The 25,001-nt window shown below is 42.7% G+C and overlaps 2 protein-coding genes across 5 annotated transcripts in view; both read right to left on the bottom strand.

The window, feature by feature from the left end:
- myo15b (myosin XVB) overlaps window positions 1-20,555 on the bottom strand; it is a 56,854-nt gene extending 36,299 nt beyond the window's left edge. The window contains exons 1-24 of the mRNA XM_034860883.1: window positions 18,153-20,555; window positions 17,806-17,982; window positions 15,811-15,875; window positions 15,645-15,708; window positions 14,835-14,944; window positions 14,603-14,677; window positions 13,366-13,459; window positions 13,122-13,225; window positions 12,957-13,020; window positions 12,423-12,536; window positions 12,148-12,309; window positions 11,960-12,073; window positions 11,822-11,880; window positions 9,153-9,276; window positions 8,348-8,443; window positions 7,256-7,387; window positions 6,677-6,802; window positions 6,420-6,497; window positions 5,322-5,470; window positions 4,892-4,937; window positions 4,675-4,799; window positions 4,041-4,155; window positions 3,777-3,952; window positions 2,859-2,952 (exon numbers count right to left, since the gene is read on the bottom strand). Coding sequence (XP_034716774.1) covers window positions 2,859-2,952; window positions 3,777-3,952; window positions 4,041-4,155; window positions 4,675-4,799; window positions 4,892-4,937; window positions 5,322-5,470; window positions 6,420-6,497; window positions 6,677-6,802; window positions 7,256-7,387; window positions 8,348-8,443; window positions 9,153-9,276; window positions 11,822-11,880; window positions 11,960-12,073; window positions 12,148-12,309; window positions 12,423-12,536; window positions 12,957-13,020; window positions 13,122-13,225; window positions 13,366-13,459; window positions 14,603-14,677; window positions 14,835-14,944; window positions 15,645-15,708; window positions 15,811-15,875; window positions 17,806-17,982; window positions 18,153-20,555 — 4,866 coding nt within the window. The remainder of the gene's footprint in view (window positions 1-2,858; window positions 2,953-3,776; window positions 3,953-4,040; window positions 4,156-4,674; window positions 4,800-4,891; window positions 4,938-5,321; window positions 5,471-6,419; window positions 6,498-6,676; window positions 6,803-7,255; window positions 7,388-8,347; window positions 8,444-9,152; window positions 9,277-11,821; window positions 11,881-11,959; window positions 12,074-12,147; window positions 12,310-12,422; window positions 12,537-12,956; window positions 13,021-13,121; window positions 13,226-13,365; window positions 13,460-14,602; window positions 14,678-14,834; window positions 14,945-15,644; window positions 15,709-15,810; window positions 15,876-17,805; window positions 17,983-18,152) is intronic.
- A 3,068-nt stretch (window positions 20,556-23,623) lies between these two features.
- Window positions 23,624-25,001, bottom strand: part of llgl2 (LLGL scribble cell polarity complex component 2) — a 33,483-nt gene continuing 32,105 nt past the window's right edge. For all 4 annotated transcript variants that reach the window (XM_034860575.1, XM_034860574.1, XM_034860578.1 and 1 more), the window contains one exon: window positions 23,624-25,001. This exon is cut by the window's right edge and continues 371 nt beyond it. The gene's annotated coding sequence lies outside the window, so the exon portion shown is untranslated.

Genomic DNA, 25,001 nt, shown 5'->3' with positions numbered 1-25,001 from the left:
TTGGAAAATGGCTGCAATGAAACAAAGAGTGAAAAATTTAAAGGGGTCTGAATACTTTCCGTACCCACTGTATGTTAGACCCGCTTTGCCTGATGAAAGGCAACTTCTTTCAAATTCCACATACACAGTTTATAACATAGGCTATGCTATAAAATATTGTACTCTCCAAGCCCATGAGATAAGACTGATATCATCACTCTGACTTCAACAGGGTTGTTTTCACAGCTATTCCAGAGCCCTTTAATGCCCTTAAGAGATCCATTTAATGTCCATATTTATGTATTATTGCTTTTCATATTTGAACCATGTGCCTGTTTGTTACATGAAAACTAATTTGATCTGCAGTGCACTGACTGGTTCTTCGGATTACACAGAGTTCATTTCAAAAATGAAACTATACCAAGTCAACACTGTCTTCATTTCCAGTAGTTACTGTACAAAACAATTTAACAACATAGAAAGCTTCCTAAGCCATTACATACAACTCACATAACTCACTGTGTGCTACCTATAGGACTACAAAGATAGTAAAAATATAAAAATACGAGTTTAGATTCATAGACCTTCAGCGGAATTTGACTGAATGTTAATTCAGGTCAGAAGTGAGAATGAATCATTTCTACTAACAAAGATGACATTAGTCAAACAGCATATATAATGCATCAGAGGTAGATGACACTGACTGTTACATTTAGGTCCAAATCTATCTGTCAAACTCCAAATATTGTTGTTTAGTTACTTTCACTAATTATTCTAAGGTACAGCTCATGACTATTACTATTACTGTTCTTACCTGAAGAGCTGACATAGGCCTGTTAGCCTGAGAGCTCTACTGTTCATAGTCCAAGCCTCATAAAACAACAACACCACATAGAAGATGGCACTGGGATACAATGGAAGAAAAATGACTAACAAAAAGAACACAATTGTCAATTTAGTCTACAGCTGAGGAAAGAAATTAAAAAAGAGATGACACAAAGGAAGCAGCAGCTGGCCGAAGTGTCCCTAGACTGTTTTGAAACCTGAAACAGACTGTAACAAGCCATAGTTTCTACTGTATTCATGGTGCAAACTATTTCCCCAGTAGAATCTGAAAGGGCTGAAGACATTTTTTGCATCTGATCTGATGCAGAGGGTTAAAGGAAAAAGCAGCCTACCTGTTAGAGCTGTGGAGCTGGACGTAAGACAGACAGGTTGCAGAAGGCGGAAGGAGAGATGCAGAGCTGCTTCAAATTTCACTGAGAAGGGTTGAAGTCCAAGACCAGAGTGTGTGTCTGTGGGCGTGTGTGTGTGTGCGTGCGTGCATGTGTGTGCCCAAGTGCCATGATTAATGCAAGATAAGAAAGCTAGTTGAAGGAATAGGGTGGAATTTTATAAAAAGGAAACTGTTGGCAATAGTAACATACGTACAAGAATGAACACACCCAGTGGATTATGGGCACAGCAGTCATACATTTACCTCTTTAGCTTTCACTTCTCACCTACTTTTCTCTCATTTTTCAAGAAAATCCTTTGGTTGTTCATACTGTATACTAATAATTTCAGCTGTATACTAATAATACTAATAAAACACCCCACACATCAACTTTACAGAAATGAAGAACAAGAACAATACTGCTGTTTCATTATCATACAAATATAAATGGATCTATTTACAACAATTAGACAGGGCAACATTAGCATGTTTGTGACCACCTAATAGGTACTAAGCCCAACACTGACTCTACTTTTAGCTCTGGTTTGGTCTCCACCCATTTCTGAGATCAGTATCACCGTGTCCACGTTGGGACACCACTCGCTGCTACTGGCCATATCCGGACACTTCCGACCTGACGCATTTTCCGGTCTTTTTGCTGGACTTTACATTCCCAATCATCACCAAAATGTTAGCAGAATTGATCTATACCCATTTAACATCTCCGTATGAATTTAAGTATGAATGTCTAATTCGTAAATGAAAGTGACTTTGATAAGAGAAAGAAGTAACGGGGGACGATCTTTCCCTCTAAAAAGTTTCTATTTTAGCCCTGTTTTACAGTGTGAAGATAGATAGATAGATAGATAGATAGATAGATAGATAGATAGATAGATAGATAGATATTCATCCTAAAGGAAATTATGGAAATTAAGAAGCTCTTATTGCATTATTATTGCAAAGATTGATTCATTTGCGACCCATACACCAAAGCAAAGGTCTGAAGGGAGCTAAAGGTCTCAGTAGAGCTAGGGGGAAGTGCAGAGTTGATGATAATTCTCTGTGGGTGTGTCAATATGAATGACACCTCTCGCATTACACAGTCATTTGATTTTTACAAGTGAAAAAAAGTTTGATTAGTGCCACAAATGAAATCCCATTCACGTACATTGTATTGAGTTGGTCAATACTAAACGCAACGAGACAAATTGGGCACTTAATTGGGATTTTTTAACTTTAATAGTAGTACTTTTTACCCAATGTATAATGTCTTGTAATTGTTATGCTGTTATGTAAATATGTAGTTTTACTTTTTTAGGGTAAAATGTTACAATATGTCTAGGGACTGCAGATGAAAAAAAGCCTTTTGGTTAACTCTGGCGTATTGACAGAAATGTCCCTTAATATGCACTGTCCATTGCCACAACACAACAGGTGGATCATTTGAGAGCAAATGAAGAAGAAAAAATTACACTTTGACCCCAAACATGGATGTGAGGGCGTTATCGCTGAGTATGGATACACATTTCCTATTACAAGTCATGCTGTAGCGTTCAGCTGCTGGTATTGTGTAACGGTGTAAAGATTTATAGCACAATAAAGGCCACAAATACAAGGTCGCCAAGCAAACCCAACCAACCGTCTTTATCTCTCTCTTATGTACCTTCCTCCAATGGCGTCTCTTGACGGTGTCCCTGGTTATCATCATCACCGCCCAGAACTGGGTGATGGACTGCTTCAGACGCTTGAAGTGTTTCCTAGGAAACAACAAAGGGCGCCAACACACAAACATCTTATTCATACTTAGTGCATCACAATGAACTCACCTCAGTCACAGCTACTCACCATCACCATTGAAATACACGTTGGTTCAGTAGGGGGGGGGGGAACACACCAAGAGCAGATTTTACCTTTAGGCAAAGGTGGCGACTGCCTAGGAGCCCTGGGGGCCCATGGTAAAGGACCCTGAATAGCTATACACTGGAAAAAGTGCTTAGTTATTTCAAGTCTACAGAGTTTTGGATTTAATTGTAAAATTGTGTCTATTTATGCGTTTGATCCCTGTTGTGAAATGTTGGCATGCTCTGTATATGTGGAAAACATGTGTGAGATGTAAAATGCTAAGGGAACTGAATGGAATCAATAAAAAAAGTTTAAAAAATAAATTTAAAAAAAATGCTTAGTTGTATCTATAGGTGTAATTGTTTTGATAGAGAGACCCCAAGCGGCAGAAAATTACATATTTCCTGACTTTCTTTAGATAATTTTTTGGGGGCATTTTAGACCTTTATTTAATAGGACAGCTTAGACATCAAAGGGGAGAGAGAAGGAGAATGACATGCAGCAAAGGGCCGCAGGTCTCAGCCGAACCTGTGACCACTGTGGCGAGGACTGAGCCTCTCTAAATGGGTGCACACTCTACCACGTGAGCTACCCAGGGACCCCAGTTTCACGACTTGTAAAACAGTATTTCCCGTATTTTATTATGTTGTTTTGTCATTAAAAAAGACTAGAGTATTTAAAACAAAAGTTGAACGTTTGGAATGGATACTCTCCTGTCTGGTCTTCCTCCTTTCCGTACCTGGCCTGGTGTCCCCGGATGTGGCTCTGGATGACAATGGCTTTCTCCTTGAAGAACCTGAAGTTCTTCCTGCAGAGGAAGCCTCTGATGTTCCTCTGGATGGTGACAGCAGCCCAGGTCTGGGTGCTGTTCCACTTTTCCTCCAGCTGCTGGTACAGAAGCTCCTTGAGGAACAGCTAACAAAGATACACACATACATCTAAACATGATGGTGGACAGTATACACTTTTTAATCAGTAGAGTCATGAGTGGGCAGTTTGGCACCTTGGTGAGTCCCAGCTGATACTGTCCCTCCTCAGCACCCACCATGTCAAGCAGAGCCAGCGACTGCTCTTTGTTTGACACCCCACTCAGGCGCTGGCTCAGCAGAACCCCGTATCTGCCAAACACAACACAAAGCTTTTCTCAGGCCACATTTACATCTCTACGTTTTGGTATTATAAACAGAGTTTTGAGCCAAAAGCGATCTCCATGTAGAAGAACAAATCTCCGTTCAACAGAACATTGACAGACAGGATCAAACCTGGCTTCAACACTATGAGGACAAGACTCTGTGAAGCTGTTGGTCACCAAGAAATAGTTCCATCACATAACCCAGCAAACATAAGAAGGGGAGCGGACCAACTGCCACTTTGCCCATTTAAAAGCAGTGATGTCTCCCTCTGGGTGGGCAAATCAGAGAAAGTGGAGGTAACCTTGCCCTGTGAGATTTAATTTTCTCTAGAAGAGAGCAGGATACCCAGGGCTCGGTTTACACCTATAACCATTTCTAGCCACTTGGGGATCATAGGCAGGTTGGGGGAATGTTATGTTAAAAAACCTCATAAAGTGACATGTTCATGCCATGGGACCTTTGGAGTACTTTTGCAGACCGAGATCTTATGATTGTTTGCATCACCTCTCAATGAAGTAGGAGTACGGTATCCGTATGGGGAAACCCTCTTTCCTGATGTGGATGGTCTCCAACATCCCAGCATGCCTCAGCTGGGCCAACACATAGTCCACGTCAAAGATCCCAGGGAGCTGACAGATGACGTGCGAGAGACAGTACGTGGTCATACATTTTCGACTGATGTTAGGACAGTATAGAGTATTTGGGGGTTATCTGGGGTTACCTTAACGTAGTTTGGCTTCAGACAACGAATAAAAGTGGTTTTGCATCTAAGAGTTAATGGACAAAACATTGACACAGGTTATTCGTCAGGAGCCATTATTAACAGTGCAGAACAAAGACTGACGACAGCAACGCGGCCTACAGCAGACCGTTTGGAGAAACAATGCACTGAAGACTTTGGAGTTTGTTGTCGGCTGTGCAATGTGCTGTAAATTATGAGTTAATCTTGTTTTACTGTAATTAAGACACTTACGTGGATCAGTGGATGGCTCTTTTTTAATGAGTATAAATGTATGGGTGCATACGGTATGTGTAGTTGATATGTATATTTACAAAAATAAAAATTCTAGGGGTAGATTTTATTTTTCTAAACTGATGTGAATTTGTCTAAACGTATGAATTCTGGACTAGTGTTCTCCGTGTGTTGGTACCTGTCCAGGCGAGCGGTGAGTTCATTCAGCGACTGAAGGAAGTGGGACGCAGCTGTAGAGGGCAGCTGGCGGAGCCCCTTCCCTCTCCACCCAAGCTCTCGCTGCTGAATGTAACCATCCTGAACCTTCCGGAACAGCACGGACACCATCTGACAAACATGCAAATTCACAGATATACTGTCGAAATGAATTAATTCACATGAGTGAGTATGTTTTTGGAGAACTGATATATTTCATGTTGATATATGCAATATTTTCAAACTGATCCATTTTGTATTATGTACTGGCCAGTGGTAGACGATTTTTCCAGGTCCTTAACTTCAGTAAAAGCACTAATTCCACACTGTAAAAATACTCTGTTCCAAGTAAATGTCCCGCATTGAAAATGTTACTTAAGTAAAAGTATGTAACTACCTATCATTAAGAAAGTGTACTTACTGGAACAAAACACACACAACAAAACACATTTCAGCTGTAGTTGTAGACCTGTATGATTTTGGGTAACATTACATGTGTTATGTGTGCAAAATCTTCATATGTAAAGTAACTAAAGCTGTCAGATGAATGTAGTAGAGTAACTAAAGTAGAATATTTGTCTCTGAGATGTAGTGGAGTAGAAGTAGAAAATGGCATGAAAAGAAAAGACTCAAGTAAAGTACAAAACCTCAACATTCGGACTAGAGTACAGTCCTTGAGCAAATGTACTTATTTACATTCCACCACTGGTACTGGCCCTATATTATACTCTCATCATTAGACACACCTAATAACACATTTACACTTTTATATTTATTTTTCTTGTCCTTGCTAATTGTTTTTTTTTTATTGTACAGTGGCAAAAAAAACGATGGACGCACACTGCAATCACCAAAGCAAAATATACTGAACAAAAAATAGGAACGAAACACTTTTTTTATGTACACAAAAGGTTTATTTTTCTCAAATATTGTTAAAAATCTGCCAAATGTCTGTGTTAGTGAGCACTTCTCCTATGCCGAAATAATCCATCCACCTCATATCAAGATGCTGATTATTGCACAGGTGAGCGTAAGGCTGGCCAAAATAAAAGGCCACTCTATAAGATCCATAATAGTTTACCTTTAGCCGACTCCTGGCAAAAAGCTCCACCACTTCTGTCCTGAACTGGTCGTGGTTCTTATTCAAGAAATTATGAACCTAGGAAAAACAGTCAAAGAGTTTATTTTTTTAATAAAATTCTTCTTGCAGCACCGGCTTCTGTTTGACAAATCTGCTGAATATAGAAGTGAGCTCAAGGGTTGGGCAAGAAGGGGGGGGGGGCACAGGGGAGGCACAATCATTAGTGTCACCACCCCCCCAATTATGATTGCTGATACCTGATAAGTGACAGCTCCAGCATAGTGATAGACAGTGAAGACTGGCAGCGGGTTCTTGGGCTTGGCATAGAAGGGGCTGTTCCCATGGTGATAGTGGCACTTCTGGAGGAAGGTGTGATCAGTGGCCTGAAGAAAAAACCATACTGACAAATGACAACACTGAAAACACATACACATTTCCTCTATCCAGCAAAATGTTGATAGAGGATGTCAAAAGTGAGAAAATCATATATCGTCCTTTTTTTTTGATAGTATGTCACCATGCCTTGCAAAGTACCAGGTTACTATCTCAGTCTTGGTCTGTGTAGTGTATGTTCCTGTGCTTTCTGGGGAGGGGGAAGGCTTGTATTTCTATCTTTGTGAGGATTGATTTTATCATGATGAGGACATTGATGAACTGTAGTAGTAGGCCGGGTTTGGGTTAGGCCATTAGTCTTCGGAGCAAGACTTTGAATACATTTTTGTGTGTGTGTGTGTGTGTGTGTGTGTGTGTGTGTGTGTGTGTGTGTGTGTGTGTGTGTGTGTGTGTGTGTGTGTGTGTGTGTGTGTGTGTGTGTGTGTGTGTGTGCGCGCCCCTACCTGGGGGAGGCAGGTCTGATCGTCCAGTATGCGGAGTATGCCGTGCGGTCTGGACGAGATCAGCTCCAGACAGGAGTGTAAGTTCTTGAGAGACATCGGATACCACTGGATCTGTTCTGCACTGTACTCCTCCTGCAGGCAACACACACAGTAACGTGGAAGCCTGCACTCAGTATAAAGTGTGTGAAGGCATTTATTGAAGGTGCTCTTTGGTTAAAGGATTATAAGTTCTTAGTTCTAATTGCCCAATTTTTAACCCTAGTGTTGTCCTCGGTTCAAATTGCGTGTTTTATATATAAGAATTATGGATTTCTTTTAACCAAATTGCCCAAAAATAACAATGTTCTACAGGTGAAATTAATGGTTACTTTCATTTAATTTTTGGGGTGTTTTCTTTGTGATTACATTTTTATTTTTATATTCAGAACAAAAATGTAAACATAACATTCATGAACAGTTCCAAACACCACACTGGGGCATAGGAACGCGTCCCAGGACCGCAAAAGACAGAGAGAAAAAAAACAATATATGCAGAAACACACCCACAAACAAACAAACACAAGAAAAGGCTACAGCATTGCCTCCAAGGACTCAGCAACGCTGTGCCACGTGTCCAAAGTCTTCCCCGGGGCTCCACCCACACGAGCCGTTGAAAGTTCCATGTACATTACATCCAAAACAGAAAGGATCCATGAACGGACGGATGAGTCATGAGGCGGCTTCCAAAGGGTTGCAATTATCCTCCTAGGAGCTGGAAGTCCAGCAAACCCAGCACGTTGTTGAGCTTTAGAAAGCTGGATGGCTGACAGGTCATTCAGAATCCAAACATTGACAGTATATTTCCTATAATTCCCTATAATTAATTCTCTGTAACTTCCCTGTAATTAATTACATAAAACCTTTGCAATATATCACTTCAATCATCTCTGTGTTTTGGTGTTTGACATCACTGGAGAGGGTAGAAAATCTTTTTTTTTTTTATTACATAAAAAGTTTTTTTATTGTTATAATGTTAAAGGGAAGCTGAGGACTGGAGCGTCCCACCTAAAAAGGGTCTCAAACGGCCAATGATCTGGAGCCCAGCCCACTGACCTGCTCCTGGGAGATCACTGCCTTGTTGACAAAGTGCTGCAGCTGCTCGTTGGCAAAGTTGATACACAGCTGCTCGAAGCTGTTCACTCCCAGGTCCTGCAGGAAAACACACACGTGCTGTCACATGACTTAGATATAATATAGTGATAGCATGTACACAGTGCTGGAATGTAACCGAGTACATTTACTCAAGCACTGTACTTAGTATACAGTACATTTGAGGTAATTGTACTTTACTTGAGTCTTTTCTTTTCATGCCACTTTCTACTTCTACTCAGCTATATGTCACAAAAAAATATTCTACTTTTACTACATTCATCTGACAGCTTTAGTTACTTTCCACATGAAGATTCCTGCACACGAATCACATGTAGTTTATAACATCTGATGTTTATTATAAAGTAACCTAGCAACAACATAACGTCCTCCAGGTCCAGCTGAGAGAATGAGACCATTAAAAACACAACTGTTTGGATCTTTCACACTTTCTACAAGGAGAGGATTTTTCTGCATTAAGTACTTTTACTCTTGATACTTTTAGTACATGTTTCTGATGATATTTACATATGTACTTTTACTTAAGTAACATTTTCAATTCAGGACTTTTACTTGTACCAATGTATTTTGAGAGTCTGGTATAAGTACTTTTACCTAAGTAAAGGATCTACTTCTTCCACTGCTGCTTGTAAAGAGACAGTAGAGGTAGGGAAGAGAGAGAGAGAGGGCAGCAAAGGGCCAGGGCTGGAATTGAACCTGTGCCGCTCCAGTAAGGACATAGCCTTGGTACATGGTGCAGAATACCAACCTCAAACCCGTAGATGTCGACTACGCCCACCGTGCTGTCCATCTCAGTGGGGCTCAGCCAGTCATTGATCTGCTCCAACAGCCAGTCAAACAGCACTGAGTACAAGGCTTTGGCAATGGCATCTCTGCAAGGACAAAGGTTTGGGGGGGGGGGGGAGAGAAACCTTTGTTACAAACCGGGGTTGTTGAATTTGAAAGTCCTTCCTCTGTCCTTGATTCTCTTACTCAACTCCTCTGTCCTAGAGTCTCTTCCACAACTCCTCTTCCTTGATTACCCGCTTTGAATCTCTTCTTCAACTCCTCTCTCCTTGAATCTCTTCTTCAACTCCTCTCTCCTTGAATCTCTTCCTCAACTCCCATCTCCTTGAGTCTCTTCCTCAACTCCACTCTCCTTGAGTCTCTTCCTTGAATCATCTGTCCTTGACTCTCTTCCTCAACTACTCGTCTTGAATCTCTTGCAGGCGGGACTAAGACGCCAGGAGGGGAAGCGAGGAGAGGGATCGTGGAGCCCAAACTAGGAAAGTCCCGGAGCCTGCCTCGTCCTGATGTATTTGACCCGTTTGTCACCTGTCTCACTTTGAAACCCTTGTTGCCTTGTTTATTCAGTCAGTGTGCTCCCCTTGTTTGGTGTCAGCTCGTCATTGTGTCTTGTGTTTAGGAGTTCTGACTATTTCTAGTGTTCAGTTTTCTAGCGTTCCTGTTTTGGGGGGGCTTTTGGCTCGGTGGTACAATGGTCGCCCCTTAGCCACAGATTGACGGTCCAAAACCAATTCCTCTGGCCACATGTCAAAGTGTCCCTGATCAAGACACTTGAAGTTGCCGCATGTATAGCACTCAACTGCTCCTACTACTTAGGGTGGGTTAAATGCAGTACTTGTAAATAAGTAAAGTGATAAGTGATAAGTAAATGTCACTGCGTGTGTGTGATGAATAAAGTTTTTCTGTTTTTGGATTTCGTGCCTGCATTATTTGGACCGTAAGGTTATTTCCATCATTAGGTCATTGAAACTCTGCCTCCAACCTCCTGAGCTTGTCTTCTGTGTTTGGGTCGAAGACTGCAATTCTTGCTACTGTGAAACGTTGAGGTGGTTTGGGCATGTTAGACCTCCTAGGTGGCTCCTAGTGGAGGTAATCCAGGTACATCCAGCTGGAAGGGACATGACAGGGCAAACCCAGAACACACACTGTAGTAATTCCATATCCTATTTGACCTGGGATCCTCTCAAGATGACCCAGGAACAGCTAGAGCAGGAGTATCTAACGGTTTTTATGGAGGACCCCTTAAACAGAGGTGTAGTGGTGAAAAAAGGTGGGTAAACTATGAATTCTGTGATCAGGTGGACCACGACGCGAATGTATAAACCATCCGAGGTAGCTTGACCCAGTTTCTGCTCCTGGTGAAGCTAGAAGTCTGTATGATATAGACCTTGTAACATTATAAGAAAAACAATTATCCACCAGCTTACGTAGAAAAAATACATTACCAACAATCCCAAGCGTAACAGCAACGTTTCTGATTGGTCCAACTTGCTGTTACCATAGAAACGTTTCCGTACCCGCGAAACCGCGAACAGCTAGAGCGACAACAATAACTAGCTAGCGTTAGCTGACTAGCAAAGGGAGCTTCTTGTCACTAACTTTCAGTGGCCAAAGAATGCATGAAATAATATCCAGTTATTTATCAGACAATATATCATTAATTTCACTTGTGGAAAAAGGTAGCTAGGTGACCTGCAACTTGCATTCAGGTCTGAAAGGTGTAGGCTAACCTAATCAATGCCGTGGCTTCTTGAGTCGGGGGCATGAATCTGCCATTAACCAATGAACCTCAAAAACATTCAGTTGAGTACTGTTTTCCGAGCTCACTCACTTTGGGCTTCTTTCCGAGACAGTTTGCTGGCATCAGGAGGAGGGCTGCTGTCTTGGCGGCGCTTAAAAAATGACGGTTATTAATTTTTAAAACCCATTCATCATTAACTACATGGGACATGTAGCCTAATGTAGGATAGTGTGACTGACGAATATTTGTCTGCTGCTTCCTGCTTGATGTTTTAAGCCCCCAACGTCGACTTCAAGGCAGCGCGGCGACCGTGACATCAAGGCACCCAACCTTTGCCCAATCATAGTACCTTCCAGGTAGCGCTGCCTGGAAGGCAACGTTGGGGGCCCTCAACCCCTAACACAGCAAGACATTGGTCAACGCTGACAGAAATGCAGCGCAATATGATAGTATTCGTCTTAGGTTTAACAACATATGAAACTAATAATGAACAATGTGAAACTAAAACGACATAAGCTTAATTTAGAATGGCTAAATGCTGTCATGGTGATTACATTACCATTTATGTTGTTTTTTTTACAAATAGACTGATGTTAACGTTGAGACATTTAAATGTTTGTAAATGTAAAACCTTCAAAATATTAATAATTTGGTGTCCCCTCTGTGTGATTCTGAGGTCCTGGACCCCCTTTTGAAGATCTCTGAGCTAGAGGACATGGTTTTCAAGGACACAGGCTACTGTCTTTAGTCTGCGGCACTGCAACGGGACAGAAAAATGGATGGATAACTCACTATATGGATGGACAAATATATTTTGGTTTCAGAGACTTGTCTGCTAGTTGTGCTTATGCGTCCGTCATCCAGTCAACATTTAATGGATATTTTCTTACCTGGATTCTATGGCACTTTCCACAGACAGAGGGCAGTAGATCCTGTCATAGGTCGTCTCCTGTGGACGAGAAGCCTTTTCAGAAAATATGGATGATAACTCAGCAGGAGGCATGACAGGTGCATGGAAGGCTACTGACTGTGACTCTGTGAGTGATGACAGTCTGCAGGGCCTCGGAGGAAATCTGCAACAAGGAGCCAACCCTCCTGGTCTCAGTCTCGCTTAAGATACGAGCCACCTCGAATGACTCGCTCTGAAGCAAAAACACCAACGGACGTATGATATCATGTCCGAGGGATGTCTGATCAGTGTCACACACATACACACCTCGTATGAGCTAAAGCAGACGTTCCCGAGCTGCAGGATGGAAGAGAGGATGGCCCACACGGTGGAGATCTGGTCGGCATGCAGCCCGATGGTCTCAAAGCAATGAACTAAAAGCTGGAAGTCCTGCTTGTCCTGCTTCCCCTTCAGTTCACAGGCGCCACCCTGGAGCAGCCCGGGGACAAAAGAAATGTGTAACATGCATAATGTGTAAAGCGGAAAGGGATAACCAGAGATGGAGAATAGTTCTGTGTTCATTCATGTGTGATGTACTGTACTTGGTTTAGGTAGTAATAGGTCTCGGCTCCCTGCAGGAAGACCTCCTGTTTGTCCCAGTCGTTCATACCTGCCAGCAGCTCATAGAACACATGGTAGTTCCTCTCCTCATTGGCCTACAAGGGATTTTTTTTTGCAATCAAATTGTTTTTTATTTATTTAAAGAAGCCTCCAAGGGATTTGAAAGAACTACACGGTGACATTCATTACTGACCGCATGGACTACCTCGCCAGAACATAATCAAGCGCTGCAACATACAAGTCACAGGCTGTGTTGTTCACTTAGTTACACTCCACACCAGTGGAAAAGAATGTAGAAAATATAGTTAAATGTAACAAAGAAACAAGATTACATTCTGTAAAGGTTTAATCCGACACCTTTTGATTGGAACTTAAAGTGCCCATATTATGAAAAAAAACCTTTTTCTGGGATTTGGGGTGTTACTTTGTACTTTTTTTTCCCTTTACAAATGTGTCTTGTAATAGGTTTGAATCTGAAATATGCCTCGAAAATAAATGTCACTCAATGTCCTCACCTGAAAGACAACCCTGGACTTCTCAAGGAGATATCTGGACATCGAGGTCCCTACGACAACTCCACTGTCAACCAAGATGAGAAACATCGACAATTAAACAGCTGTAACCAATCTTTCAACATATGGTGAAACATTAAGGATTTGTCTAAGATCAGGTGGACTCACTGGAGAATGTGGATGTGGAGGTACTTGCCAAAGCGGCTGGAGTTGTCGTTGAGGATGGTCTTGGCATTCCCGAAACTCTCCAGGATGGGAAAGACCTCCATTGGCTGGAAGAGAAAGAAAGCCAATCAAAGGGAAAAGAGTGTGGAGGACTGAAAGATGCACCCACTCATGGTTTTTATCGTTGCAAACTGATCAAGTCTCACGTTAACGATGGCGTTCCCTCGTGTCTTCCACAGTGAGTTACCTGTCGCAGGTTGTCGTTTCTGCCCTGATACATGGAGCTGAGGTAGTGGACTATCAGCTTGGTAGCTTCAGTCTTCCCTGACCCACTCTGGCCACTACACAAGAAATAAAAATCACCTGACATATGACGCAGCTTAAAATTCAGACAACATGCTTGCTGCGGTGGCTGAGGACATGGCTTTGTAATTATACTAAGTAACATGAAATATGAAAAGAAAGGTCTACAGTGACGCTAGCAGCCCTGTGAGGCTTTGAGCTAAATGCTTATTTTTATTATCAGTTAGTGCGCCGACATTAGCATTTAGCCCATGCTAATGAATGCTAACAGATGCCAACAACACAACAACTGAGGATGCAAATCTTTATATAACTGTTCAAAGAGTATATATATTTTAAAAGGTACAGTCATTTTCTAAAGCAGATGGACAATGTAGATTTAACCCTCCTGTTGTCCTCGGGTCCAATTTAACCCCTTAAAATTGTCTATATCTATAATATGTTTGTTTTTTTAACCACAAAAAATAGATTGGATTCCTTACAACGCTCTTTGCAAATACAATTGATCACTTTCATTCCTCTGATCTGAACTATTAACCACAATATTTCCTAATTTCTGCTTAGGAAATAGTGCTTTTGACTATTTTCAGTGGTGGATTAATCCACATTTGGTGACAAGGATGGTGTGTGTAGAAATTAGTCAAAATAAACTACTGTGTGTGTGTGTGTGTGTGTGTCTATCTGAAGTGGAGGTGGAGGCTGGGATTGTGGCCTTGACCAACTGCCACATTGCTTGTTTGAAAGCCATGATGTCTCACTCTCATGGGGGGGCCACATTCTCTGGGCAGGCAGAGTAGAGAAAGGGGAGGTAACCTTTCCCCCTTATGACCTCATTAGGGGCAAGATTCCAGATTGGCCTATCTGAGCTTTCATTTTCAGGCAGAGCAGGATACCCAGGGTTCGGTTTGCACCTATCACTATTTCTAGCCACTGGGGGGCATAGGCAGGCTGGGGGAACTCATAATAATGTTTAAAAAAAAAAAGAATGTGTGAAATGTAATGCTATGGGACCTTTAATACAGAAAAAGAGCAGCTTCATCATTTAAAATAATATGTATCAGTCTAAATAACAGATGATGCAAAAGGCCAAGTTGTTTGTGTAAAACCTGAGGCAGAAAGATAAAACCCAGAATTTGACAGAAATAGACCACACATTATGAAGTCGGTGTTCTGGTCAGTACCTGATGATGATGCACTGCTCCTGTGTGGAGGCTTGAGACTGACTGAAAGCAGCGTCGGCTATGGCGTACACATGGCTGACGCAGAGAACAGAAAGTCAAACATTAGTAATGCAAAACAAATGAAGAAGGTGGACAGATGTCCTGAAGGGACTGAAACCTTCTGTGAGACACATGCTGCCAGCTGTAAGACAAAGCAGAATGAGGCCCAGCAGTGAGGGGGTTGTTATCTCACGGTGGGTTTCTGTGCAGCTCCTTGCCCTGGTATCTCTGTCTCAGCTCCTCTGTGTAGATGTTCAGAGGCGTGAAGGGGTTAATGGACAGCAGCATGTTCCCGATGTAAGTCTGGGAATAAAGAAAAGGACAGTCATTTATAATTTTATAATAATTATTATAGTATTGGTCACCTATTTCTGTATCTGAAGTCTCTTTCATATAGACCTTAGTGGTCCCTAATACTGTATCTGAAGTCTCTTTTATATAGACCTTAGTGGTCCCTAATACTGTATCTGAAGTCTCTTTTATATAGACCTTAGTGGTCCCTAATACTGTATCTGAAGTCTCTTTTATATAGACCTCAGTGGTCCCTAATACTGTATCTGAAGTCTCTTTTATATAGACCTTAGTGGTCCCTAATACTGTATCTGAAGTCTCTTTTAATATAGACCTTAGTGGTCCCTAATACTGTATCTGAAGTCTCTTTTATATAGACCTTAGTGGTCCCTAATACTGTATCTGAAGTCTCTTTTATATAGACCTTAGTGGTCCCTAATACTGTATCTGAAGTCTCTTTTATATAGACCTTAGTGGTCCCCTAATACTGTATCTGAAGGTTCTTTATATAGACCTTAGTGGTCCCCTAATACTGTATCTGAAGTCTCTTTTACGCAGACCTTAGTGGACCATGGCTTGGATTTACTGGATGCTCATTTATATGAAATAGTTGCCCACTACAGCTTTGACATAAAATTAAAGTAACAGTATGGAAGTGAAGGACTGTTTAACTTTAGAAAGGTCACAGTGCGAGGTCAGTAACGAGACTTACATAAATACAGTCACGGTGGAACCTCTTCTTCAGATTCAGGAGCACAGAGCTCTCGCACACCTCTCTAAGGACATTAGGAAACAGGTTGAATATTATAAGTAGAAGTGCATATTGATTCTGTAGCGTGCGTGCGTGCGTGCGTGCGTGCGTGCATGCATCAACTTACTCCAGCTGGGACAGATCCTCCACCTCATCCACCTCTACGGCTCTTTTGCTGCCAGGCATCAGCACCTGAAAAAGGCCGAGACATGAGCAGCTATGAGGACCAGAGTGAGATTTAAAGCCTCGCTGTCCTCCCTTCCTACACAGCCCGTCTGCCAGGACCATCAACTTCAGACAACTTTGCCCTTACCTTCACTCCACAGCCATCTTCTAGTCTGGCTAACATTATATTTAATGAGTTTATATATTTAAAAAAAAAAAAAAAAAAATGCAGAAGCCTTTGCCAGAGCCCCTTTATGGTTTAAGATGTGTTTTGTTTCTGCACTTCCCTGCTGCTAATGTTCCACTCCACTCATAACCTTTCCACAGCAGGTAACCAATCCACTCGCAGCAGTGTGTTAGCTGATACACTGCAATCTCACAGCAGCGTGCTGCCGTGTGTTTGCTCTATTGTATCTGCACAGACTAGGGAATAAATAAAACAGCAGCAAGTCTTTGATGGCCTATTGTCTTGTGTGCAAAGCGGCTAGAAGTGATGAAGTAGAACTGATATGCTGACGTTCCAACCCCTACTCAACATTAGTTTAACTTTTCCGAATTGGAGGTTGTTTTTTCTCTTCGGTTCATAGGAAAATGCTACTTGTAAAATAGTAAAGTGAGAAATTAGTCAAATTAAATAAGTCTCATTATAACTTCAAAACCTACAAATGTCAAGACTCTGTCCCACTGTACCAGGGTTGAGGGTGGGGGTTGGTGAGGGGCTTCTTCCTCTGTTCCTCTGTTTGCCAGGTTTGTGTATTTATACATATAAAAAAAGACTTCAATAAAAATATCTATAAAACCAAACCTATAGTATTGACACTATTAAAGTGTAGGGGCTTTTTCCACTGCAGGAACTTACTGAAATATCACATAAAAATGTACCCATTGGTACTGGTTCGACTGTTGTGGTCTCTCCTGTGCACTGCCCGCTTTGGAGACAAGTTCCTGGACCTACTGTGTATTTGGGCACCCGTCAGGAGCCGATGATAGTGAGTCCCATCACAACAAGGTAGACCACAATAGACACAACTACGGTAATCAGCATTTTACTACTGCATCTGCAGCAATCAGGACAACTAAGACTTTACAGCAGGGATCTTCAACAGGGTCCGGGACCCTTAGGGGGTCCTCAGAATAACTGCAGCCGGGTTCACAAAGTTTTTATGAAATTTTTTTTTTGAAAGATAAAATGTCTCAACATTAACATCAGCCTATTTGTGGCCCTTAGGTAAGGTAATCACTAAGTTTAATGTGCACCTTAATCTTATACATTTTATACATGTAGTAGGTGGTCTTTTCTCCGTTTCTCCCAGTTAAAAAGACCATGGCTTAAAAAACACAGAAGACCCCTACTTTAAAGGGATTTCTACCGGTAGCCCATCCACATGTGTTTTTATGCATTTGACCTCTTTAGACCCCCTCTGTTGACTGTGTGGACAAATGCACACTGTGGTTGATTGGTTTGTTTCAGACAGCCTGCTCTTTAGATTCTGCACACAGGTGGTATTGATACTCATTATCCGGGTAAAAAGAAGAAATGAGGGCAGGACGACATTTGTTAAATATTGGACAAGCTTTGAGCTTTCCCCTACAACAGTCAGAAAATGTCATCCCGGAGGATGAATCGCAGTGGTGTTGTATCTGATAATCTGATGATGTATGAGTGGAATCTCTTGATGTGTTCAGAGCAAAAACAAAGTATGATTTGAGGCAAAGATGTTTCTGCTTGAGTCAATATATTTCAACTTTAGCCAAATATTTGAATAATGGAATGACCCATGGCATTATGAAAACTAATTCATAAAGAGAGAAAGAAATGACGGAAAAAACGGAAGTTCCACCAGGTTCTCAGGTCCGTCAGAGTCTGAGCAATGGGTCATCCAAAGGTCAAACGGGGTCAGTAAAGCTAGTCTCAAATTTGTTTTGCATCTTACTTTTCAGAATGCAGTATTAATACCTGTGTGCTGACCAGTCGACCCTCCAGCATCTCCTGGGTGGGGTCCTCCGATTCCCAGGGGCCCCTGCCATTATGTGCAGGAACGGTCCAGGCCTGGCCCTCGTCATCATAGACGGTCCTCTTAGTTAGCTTCTCCACTGTCTGGTGGGGCAACAGGTTCTCAGCTCGCAGCCAGTCCTGATCCCACACACAGCAAAGACAAATGAATCACTCCGATTCGTCTGCATTTGGTCACACTTCCTCTCTAGTTAATTCTCTAAGATTTTTTATGAGGGACAGAGTATTCATAATTCCATACGATACCAGTGTTTAAATGAAGACTGTACCACCAAATATGTTTCACATACCTGAGGGTCTCCACTCATCCGTGGGTTACCAGCCCAGTGCACCTCTGTTTGGGGGCTCTTATAGAGACCCCCCTCACCCATCAGCTGGGCGACTTCCCTGTCTGCCTCTTCTTCGTACAAGGAGCGGACACCTGACATCACAGCACCTGTTTCCCCATTTTGAAAGGGCTGAGGTGTGGGGTTAGGTATCCCTGCTGCAGCCTTTCTCTCTGGATCACGTCCCTTGACCCGAGTCGGCCCAGCACTTATTGTTCCCCCTGACAAGGACATCTTGGACAAGTTGATCTTGGAGGGGTCCAGTTTCCCTCTTGTAGCCTGCAGCACACTGACTCCATCTTGATTGTCGAGGGCTGCTCTCCTGTTTCGGTCCTCAGTGCTGGATGATCCCTCCGGTGTAGCGCTGGACCCAGGGCTCCTCTCTGACACATCTGCACCTGACTTTAACCCTCCTGGGAAGGACTTCTTGATGGACTTCAGTAGGCTGAGATCTGGTTTGACAGGGAGCACGAGCCTGGCACCTGGTTTCGGGGGTTTTGGCTGTGATGTAGTGGGTTCTCCTGATGGTCCAGTGGTACTTAATGGAGTGGAAGGTCCAGGATCTGCCTGAGGCGACTCGGCTGTCTTTGCCTTACCCAGTTTATTCATCCTAGGGAGTACCACAGCGTATTTGGCCTCTACCCCTTTGTCGCAAGCTGGGAGCACCTCCTCCCCTCCTTCCCCAGTCTTTCCCTGGGGGGTGGCATTCTCTTCGCCCGTTTTTTCGCAGGCGCTCTTGTTTTTCTTACTGGCCAGGCTGGTTTTACTAGCGACTCTCATGGCCATCCTATGTCTGAGGATATTCCCCTTAGATTTTGTAGGCCCTGTAGGTTTCTGTTTTATCCTCCGTATGGAGAGCCACTGGGAAACCCCGATGGCTTTAGTCCAAGCAGAAAGCTTCTTTCTCATGTTTAACCCCCGGGGCATCTTTTTCTGAATCCAACCAGACATTCGGCGAAGATTGCTCATACCTTTTTTTGGGGCTATCAAACGTTCCTTTGGTTTGCTGGACTCCCCGTCAACGGCCTCACTCTCTGATATTTCCTCGTCAGGCTTCTCTACCGTGTTATTGGCTTTGTGCCGCGCTTTGACGACACTTCCAGCTTCCTGCTGTTCCTCTGTCTCCAGAATGGCTTTGAGATCTTTACCTTTGGCTTTGAGAAGCATAATTCTGTTTTGGCCTTTAATGGATTTGGTCAATGTGGGTTCAGCCTCCTCCTCTTCCTCCTCTGGATCAGTTTCTACAGGAGCATCTCTCCCATTGATATTTTTTGTTTGGTTCACCAAACGGGTCTTGCCTTTTGCTGAGTCGAGCTTGTTGATAGGAAGACCTTTTGATGGTTGGATCTCAGAACTGGGTTTGTCCTTCTGTGCCTTCTTTTTGTTCTTTTTTTCTTCCTTGGCTTTTTGTTTGGCTTCCTTTTCTAACCTCTGCTTCTCTGCTTTGGCTCTCTGCTTCTCGGCCTTCTCCGCTTGCTTATCTGCTTTGGTTTTTTTAAACATCTTGTGCGTCGGTCGGGCAGGAGGCTTCGAGGGACGTGGAGTCTGTCTGCGCCGTCGGCGGGCTTTATCAGCTGTTGGCTGTTCAGACGTGTCCTCCTGGGTTAGCGCTTTGTCTTCCTCGCTGGTGACCGTCTCAGAATCTTCAATTTCCTTCTGGTTTTCCTCTTCTTCTTCACTGGATGTAACTGGTTCCCTTCTGGACTTGGCTTTCTTTGGAAGCTCCTTGTCTGATTCCTCGTTTGCTGTCTCTTCTGTGTCTCTCTGAGTGTCTGATGCCTCAGCCTCCTCCTCGCTCCCATGTGTCTCGGATGGCTCCTCGTTACTGTCGCGCTCCTCCTCTTTGTCATCGGTACTGGTTTCCTCTTCTGTCACCTCCGCTGAGCTTCCTGTCTCGCTCTCCGATTCCTCCTCTGCCTCACTCTCTGTCACATTGTCACGTCTCTTGTTATCAGCTTTGGTATTGAGCTTGTTGTCGATCCTCCTTTGCGTGGCTGCTTTTGGTGCAGGCTTGAGTTTGGGGGTCTTGGTAACGCTCGTCTTACTATCTTTGTTACGTTGTGATCTGTGATTCACAGTATTTCCTGAAGTGCTCCCCACTTGTGTCTGTGGTTCTTTTGGTTCTGCACTTCTCTTTCTACTCTGATCTACTTTGTTCCTTCTATGGCTCTTCACTTTGTCTGTCTTTCTGTCCTCCAGAGTTAGTGAATTCTCTGTACCTTGTTGTTTCCAATTAGGCACTTTAGAGGGAGGCTGAGATGCTACGGAACCATTTCGTCTCACATTTTTGTGCCGATTTCCTTTTTTTGTTGCCTCTGCCCTCGGCTTTGTGGCATTGCTTCTAGCTTGGGACTTGACAGGTGGCATGCTTTCAGTTCTCCAGGGTTGAAAATACCTAGCAAATAAAAAAAATTACAAAAAAACAGTATACATTGTCTTTATTTTGTCATTTGAGCTAAACCATTACACATTTGAAATCTACCAACCCCACATAAGTTAGCCACTCAATAAAATGAACAATTACAGGCTGTAAGTTGAGCAACATGTCTATCAAACTCAGTGAAACCAGGTCCTTGGCTCAATCCATCAGCATCTAGACCGGGTTTCACACTTTAAGTCCCTGAGCCTAGTTCTGAGGCTAAAGACACCCAGGTCAGAGTTTAGCAACACCCGACTTGATTTACTATGTGACAGTCATTAACAGGATAGATTTGAGGGGCTGCAATGCATCTCCACTATTCCATCCTGGATGAAAACAACTTTGCTTGGCCTTTTGCCTTCTGCCACAGCGATTATCTGCCAGTTTAATCTAAACGGCAGTGAAAGGCTATCTATACACCCGCCTAAATGTGCGCCCTGGGGGGAAAGCATTGAGAGCTCATTTCAGTGTAATATAGCTTACCAGGGATCTCAGGTGAAACCCAGGCATTGCTGGGGGGCTGCAAAGTGCTCCGGCTTGTCCTCATGGGCTGTTGTCACTGATTCAAATGTGCACCTATGCTCAGGAGAACACAGCAATATCCCACCCACCAACATTGTGCAGGAAGGCACACAGCTAAATATGCAATACACACCCACCAAAAGTTTGCGTGTTGTTTATGCGTACACACAAAGCCCCTGACAAAGGGGAGCTGGCGTGCAAACACAGGGTGCCTTCTGAATAATACAGCTCTACCTGGCAGGTTATACAGCTCGGCTGGCGTGTAAACGGCCAGCTGCTGAATGCTTGGGAGGAAAGGTGAGAGGTGCTGCTTGGAGAGGACAACAATAGGTACTGATGGATGAAAGAGGGAGAGAAAGAAAATAGAGTCATAACCTGGTGTTTTCTTCTGTAGGCCCATTTTAATATGCAACTTAATTTTATGCAATATACTGTATGTAGAAGAGGGTCTCTGATCCGTAAGGTTCAGATAAGGGGTCTTTGACCTTCCTCCACAGCGCTGCGGAGGACGATCTGGCTAGTCCACACAGCAATCCTGGATGGGAGAAAATCGTGCTCTGGTTTATTGGCATTTCTTTAAACCAATCACAATCATTTTGGGTGGTGGTAAGTACCGGACGGAGTTATTGTGCCGCTGCAGAATAGCCTCTGGAAGGAAATTGTTTTGGTGTAACATGAAAGTTCAAAAGTAGTTTTAGTCGTGAGAGAGAAAACTCTGATTGGACAGATAGTCTAAATACAGTGTGTATGGAAAGTATTCTTTTTGAGAAATTTTGTTATGTTACAGCCTTATTCCAAAATGGAAGAAATCTAAGAAGTAATTGTACATCATTATTCACAGCCCTTGGGATGAAGCTCAAAATTGAACTCAGGTGCGTTCTGTTTCCACTGATCGTCCTTGAGATGTTTCTACAGCTTAACTGGAGTCTCTCTGTGTTAAATCCAGTTGGTTGGACATGATTTGGAAAGACACAAACCTGTCTATATAAGGTCCCACAGTCAACAGTGCATGTCAGACCCCAAAACAAGCACAAAGCACAAAGTCAAAGGAATGATATGTAGACCGCCGAGAGTGTCGAGTCACAGATCTGAGGAAGGGTCCAGAAACACGTGTGCTGCTTTAAAAGGTCCTAACGAGCACAGTGACCTCCAAAATGGAAGAAGATTGGAACAACCAGGACTCTTCCTAGAGCTGGCTGTCCCTCCAAACTGAGCGATGGGTGGGGGGGGAGAATGGTTCTAGTTAGGGAGGTGACAGATAACCCAATGGTCACTCTGACATTGCACAAGACATGAGGCTGCTATTGCTGCCAAACGTGCAACAACAAAGTATTGAGCAAAGGCTGTGAATAATGATGTGCAAGTGTTTATTTTTTATTTTGAGTACATTTGTAAAAATCTCAAACTTTTTTGAAGTTGTCATTATGGGGTAATGTCTTTAGAATTTTGAGAGAAAAAACTAAATTGAATCAATCTTGGAATAACAATGTGGAAAAAGTGAAGCGCTGTGACTACTTAACGTATGCACTGTAACTGCCTGGATTTACCCTGCAGAGATCTGAGGACCAGGTAACCGTAGTCCTCAGATTGGACAGATAGTCTAGCTAGCTGTCTGGATTTACCCTGCAGAGATCTGAGGACCAGGTAACCGTAGTCCTCAGAAGTCCACCGGCGGTTAGAACGCCAACACAGAGAAAGAGGAAGGTGACCGACATACGGCAACATTTGTCAGTGGCACCGGAGCGATCCCAGGAGTAGAACGTTGTGGACATGGACTAAAGGGGTCTTTGGCTTAAAATACGTTGAATACCCCTCTGCTTCAGTCATGTTTTAACCCTCAGGGAAATACACTTTTTCACATTGAGAATCAGATGAGACGCTTAAGTGTGAGAAGTACCAGCTCTGTGTGACTTCATGACAATACATTTAGCTCTCTAGCAAAGTCCAAGGTGCCCAGGTACCATTATCCAGCTCATTTAACGTCTTTGGGTTGCACATGACAAGGCCTCGTCTTGCAGGGCCATCCTTGAACAGAGCGGCTGCTGTTCGCTCTTTAGAGAGCTCCGGTTGCAGCAAAACCTCGGTGGCTCGAGGCAATTACAGGACAAAGCGCCCCATTCTATAATGGATGAGCAAAACTCTTGGCTGTGCGTGTATGACAGCTGATCTCTCTTGGATCCACTTTGCCAAAGATGGTCTGGCTGCAGCGGCCCACAAAGACCAAGATTATAGCTGGGCTTTAAGGGAGGAAAAGCAGAAATTGTAAAAGAACGCATAGTTTTGGAATATAATCAGGCAGGCCAAAGTGATGGGTTGGGAATCTACAGGTTTTGCCTTTTTTCAGGTTTCAGCGGAGCATGCGAAGACTCAGACAGCATTCCGACGCTGTCGAGGATTTCTTTTCGCGGTGCAGCAGAGATGAATGAAGTGGAAAACCACCGGGTAACAAAATAAAGAGGACTTTGCACTGAGGAAATAAAAAACAGACACATCCATTCTTGGGAAAAAAACATGTAATAATTATCCACAAGAAAACTGTAGTGTGAAGTTACAAATAAAAAAAAAATTAGGGTTCTTAATCAGTTCACTACAAAAATATATTCTAGGCTGATGCTAAATACCCAGCATTCTGAGACACAGTACCAAAATATTTCCTTGTACGATCTAAATAGCAGCCAACCCCAGTTACAACAGGCCCACAGGTACAGACTGTATATATTAAACACATTTCACTACAATAGCTTACAATTACATTCCTAAATTACATTATTCATTGCTGGCATAAAAAAGGGCTTATCTAAAAATAATTAAAAACCAAACCCCATAGAAAGCTGTTCCCCCAAAAAAAGTACAGCACTGTGAGCTCCGCAGTAGTGGAGAAGTACCTATGGCCGGTTAAACGTATAGAGTGGACGGGAGGGGGGGGGGGCTGTGTTCGCAGTATACAGGGGTACATTATATTTTGAATCATTAAGGAAATTATGACTGAAAATAACAAATAAAAAACAAGTTCAACACACATGAAACAATGTTTGCATCTTTTTTTCTTCCTTTCTCTCTTCAGGGCATCAGTGAAAACATTTCCCTCGACACTTCTGACTGGTATAGAAGCTCATTTACTCCAAAGAAAAGGGTAACAAATGATGGCAAGATTATGAAAAAAACAATTTGCATCAATTTTGGGATGAAAAATAGGCTCAGTCTAAAAACTTGATCCAATTAATAAAAATATAAAGATTTATAAAGAGTTTCGAGTCAAAATTACAGGATACTACGTAAAAGTTAGGACGCAGAGTAAAAACTAGAATAGTGGGTCAAATTTAGTCAAGTATGGGGTTTACTAAATAAAAATATTTCAATCTTAAGTCAAAACTATGAGATTCTAAATCAAACTTATGACTAAGTCCAATTATGTCTCTTAGGCTTCAACAGTTATACCAATTAAGATATTACATATACTTAAATCACTAAACCTGTGAGAAAGTCCAGACTTTGACTTAAGATCTAAATATTTGGACTAAAAACGTCCTCCACTGGTCATAATTTAACATAGTATCTCAAACATCAATTTTGTTTTACTACAGTATTTTACTTTTTTTTTTAACTCTTTTCCTGGCAGAAATGGGCTTCCAGAGTATAAATATTCTTCAAATAAAAGAAAATAAAAAAATTCAGGCACAAATCACCTAAAGTTGAAGCTCTAAATGTTTTCATCAACGTTGCTCCGATCCTCGCCCACGTTCCGTCCAGCTGTGTGTCCATGGGCAGAGATGACTGCACAGCAGACAGCGTGCTGATTGGACGATCCGTCTCTACTGGCACAATCCCCATGAAAAGGCCGGCGGCGAGAAAGGCTTCAGGAGCGAGGGGGG

The sequence above is a fragment of the Etheostoma cragini genome, chromosome 21 (genome assembly GCF_013103735.1).
Source record: "Etheostoma cragini isolate CJK2018 chromosome 21, CSU_Ecrag_1.0, whole genome shotgun sequence".
NCBI lineage: Eukaryota > Metazoa > Chordata > Actinopteri > Perciformes > Percidae > Etheostoma > Etheostoma cragini.
This window is presented reverse-complemented; position numbering and strand designations above follow the sequence as displayed.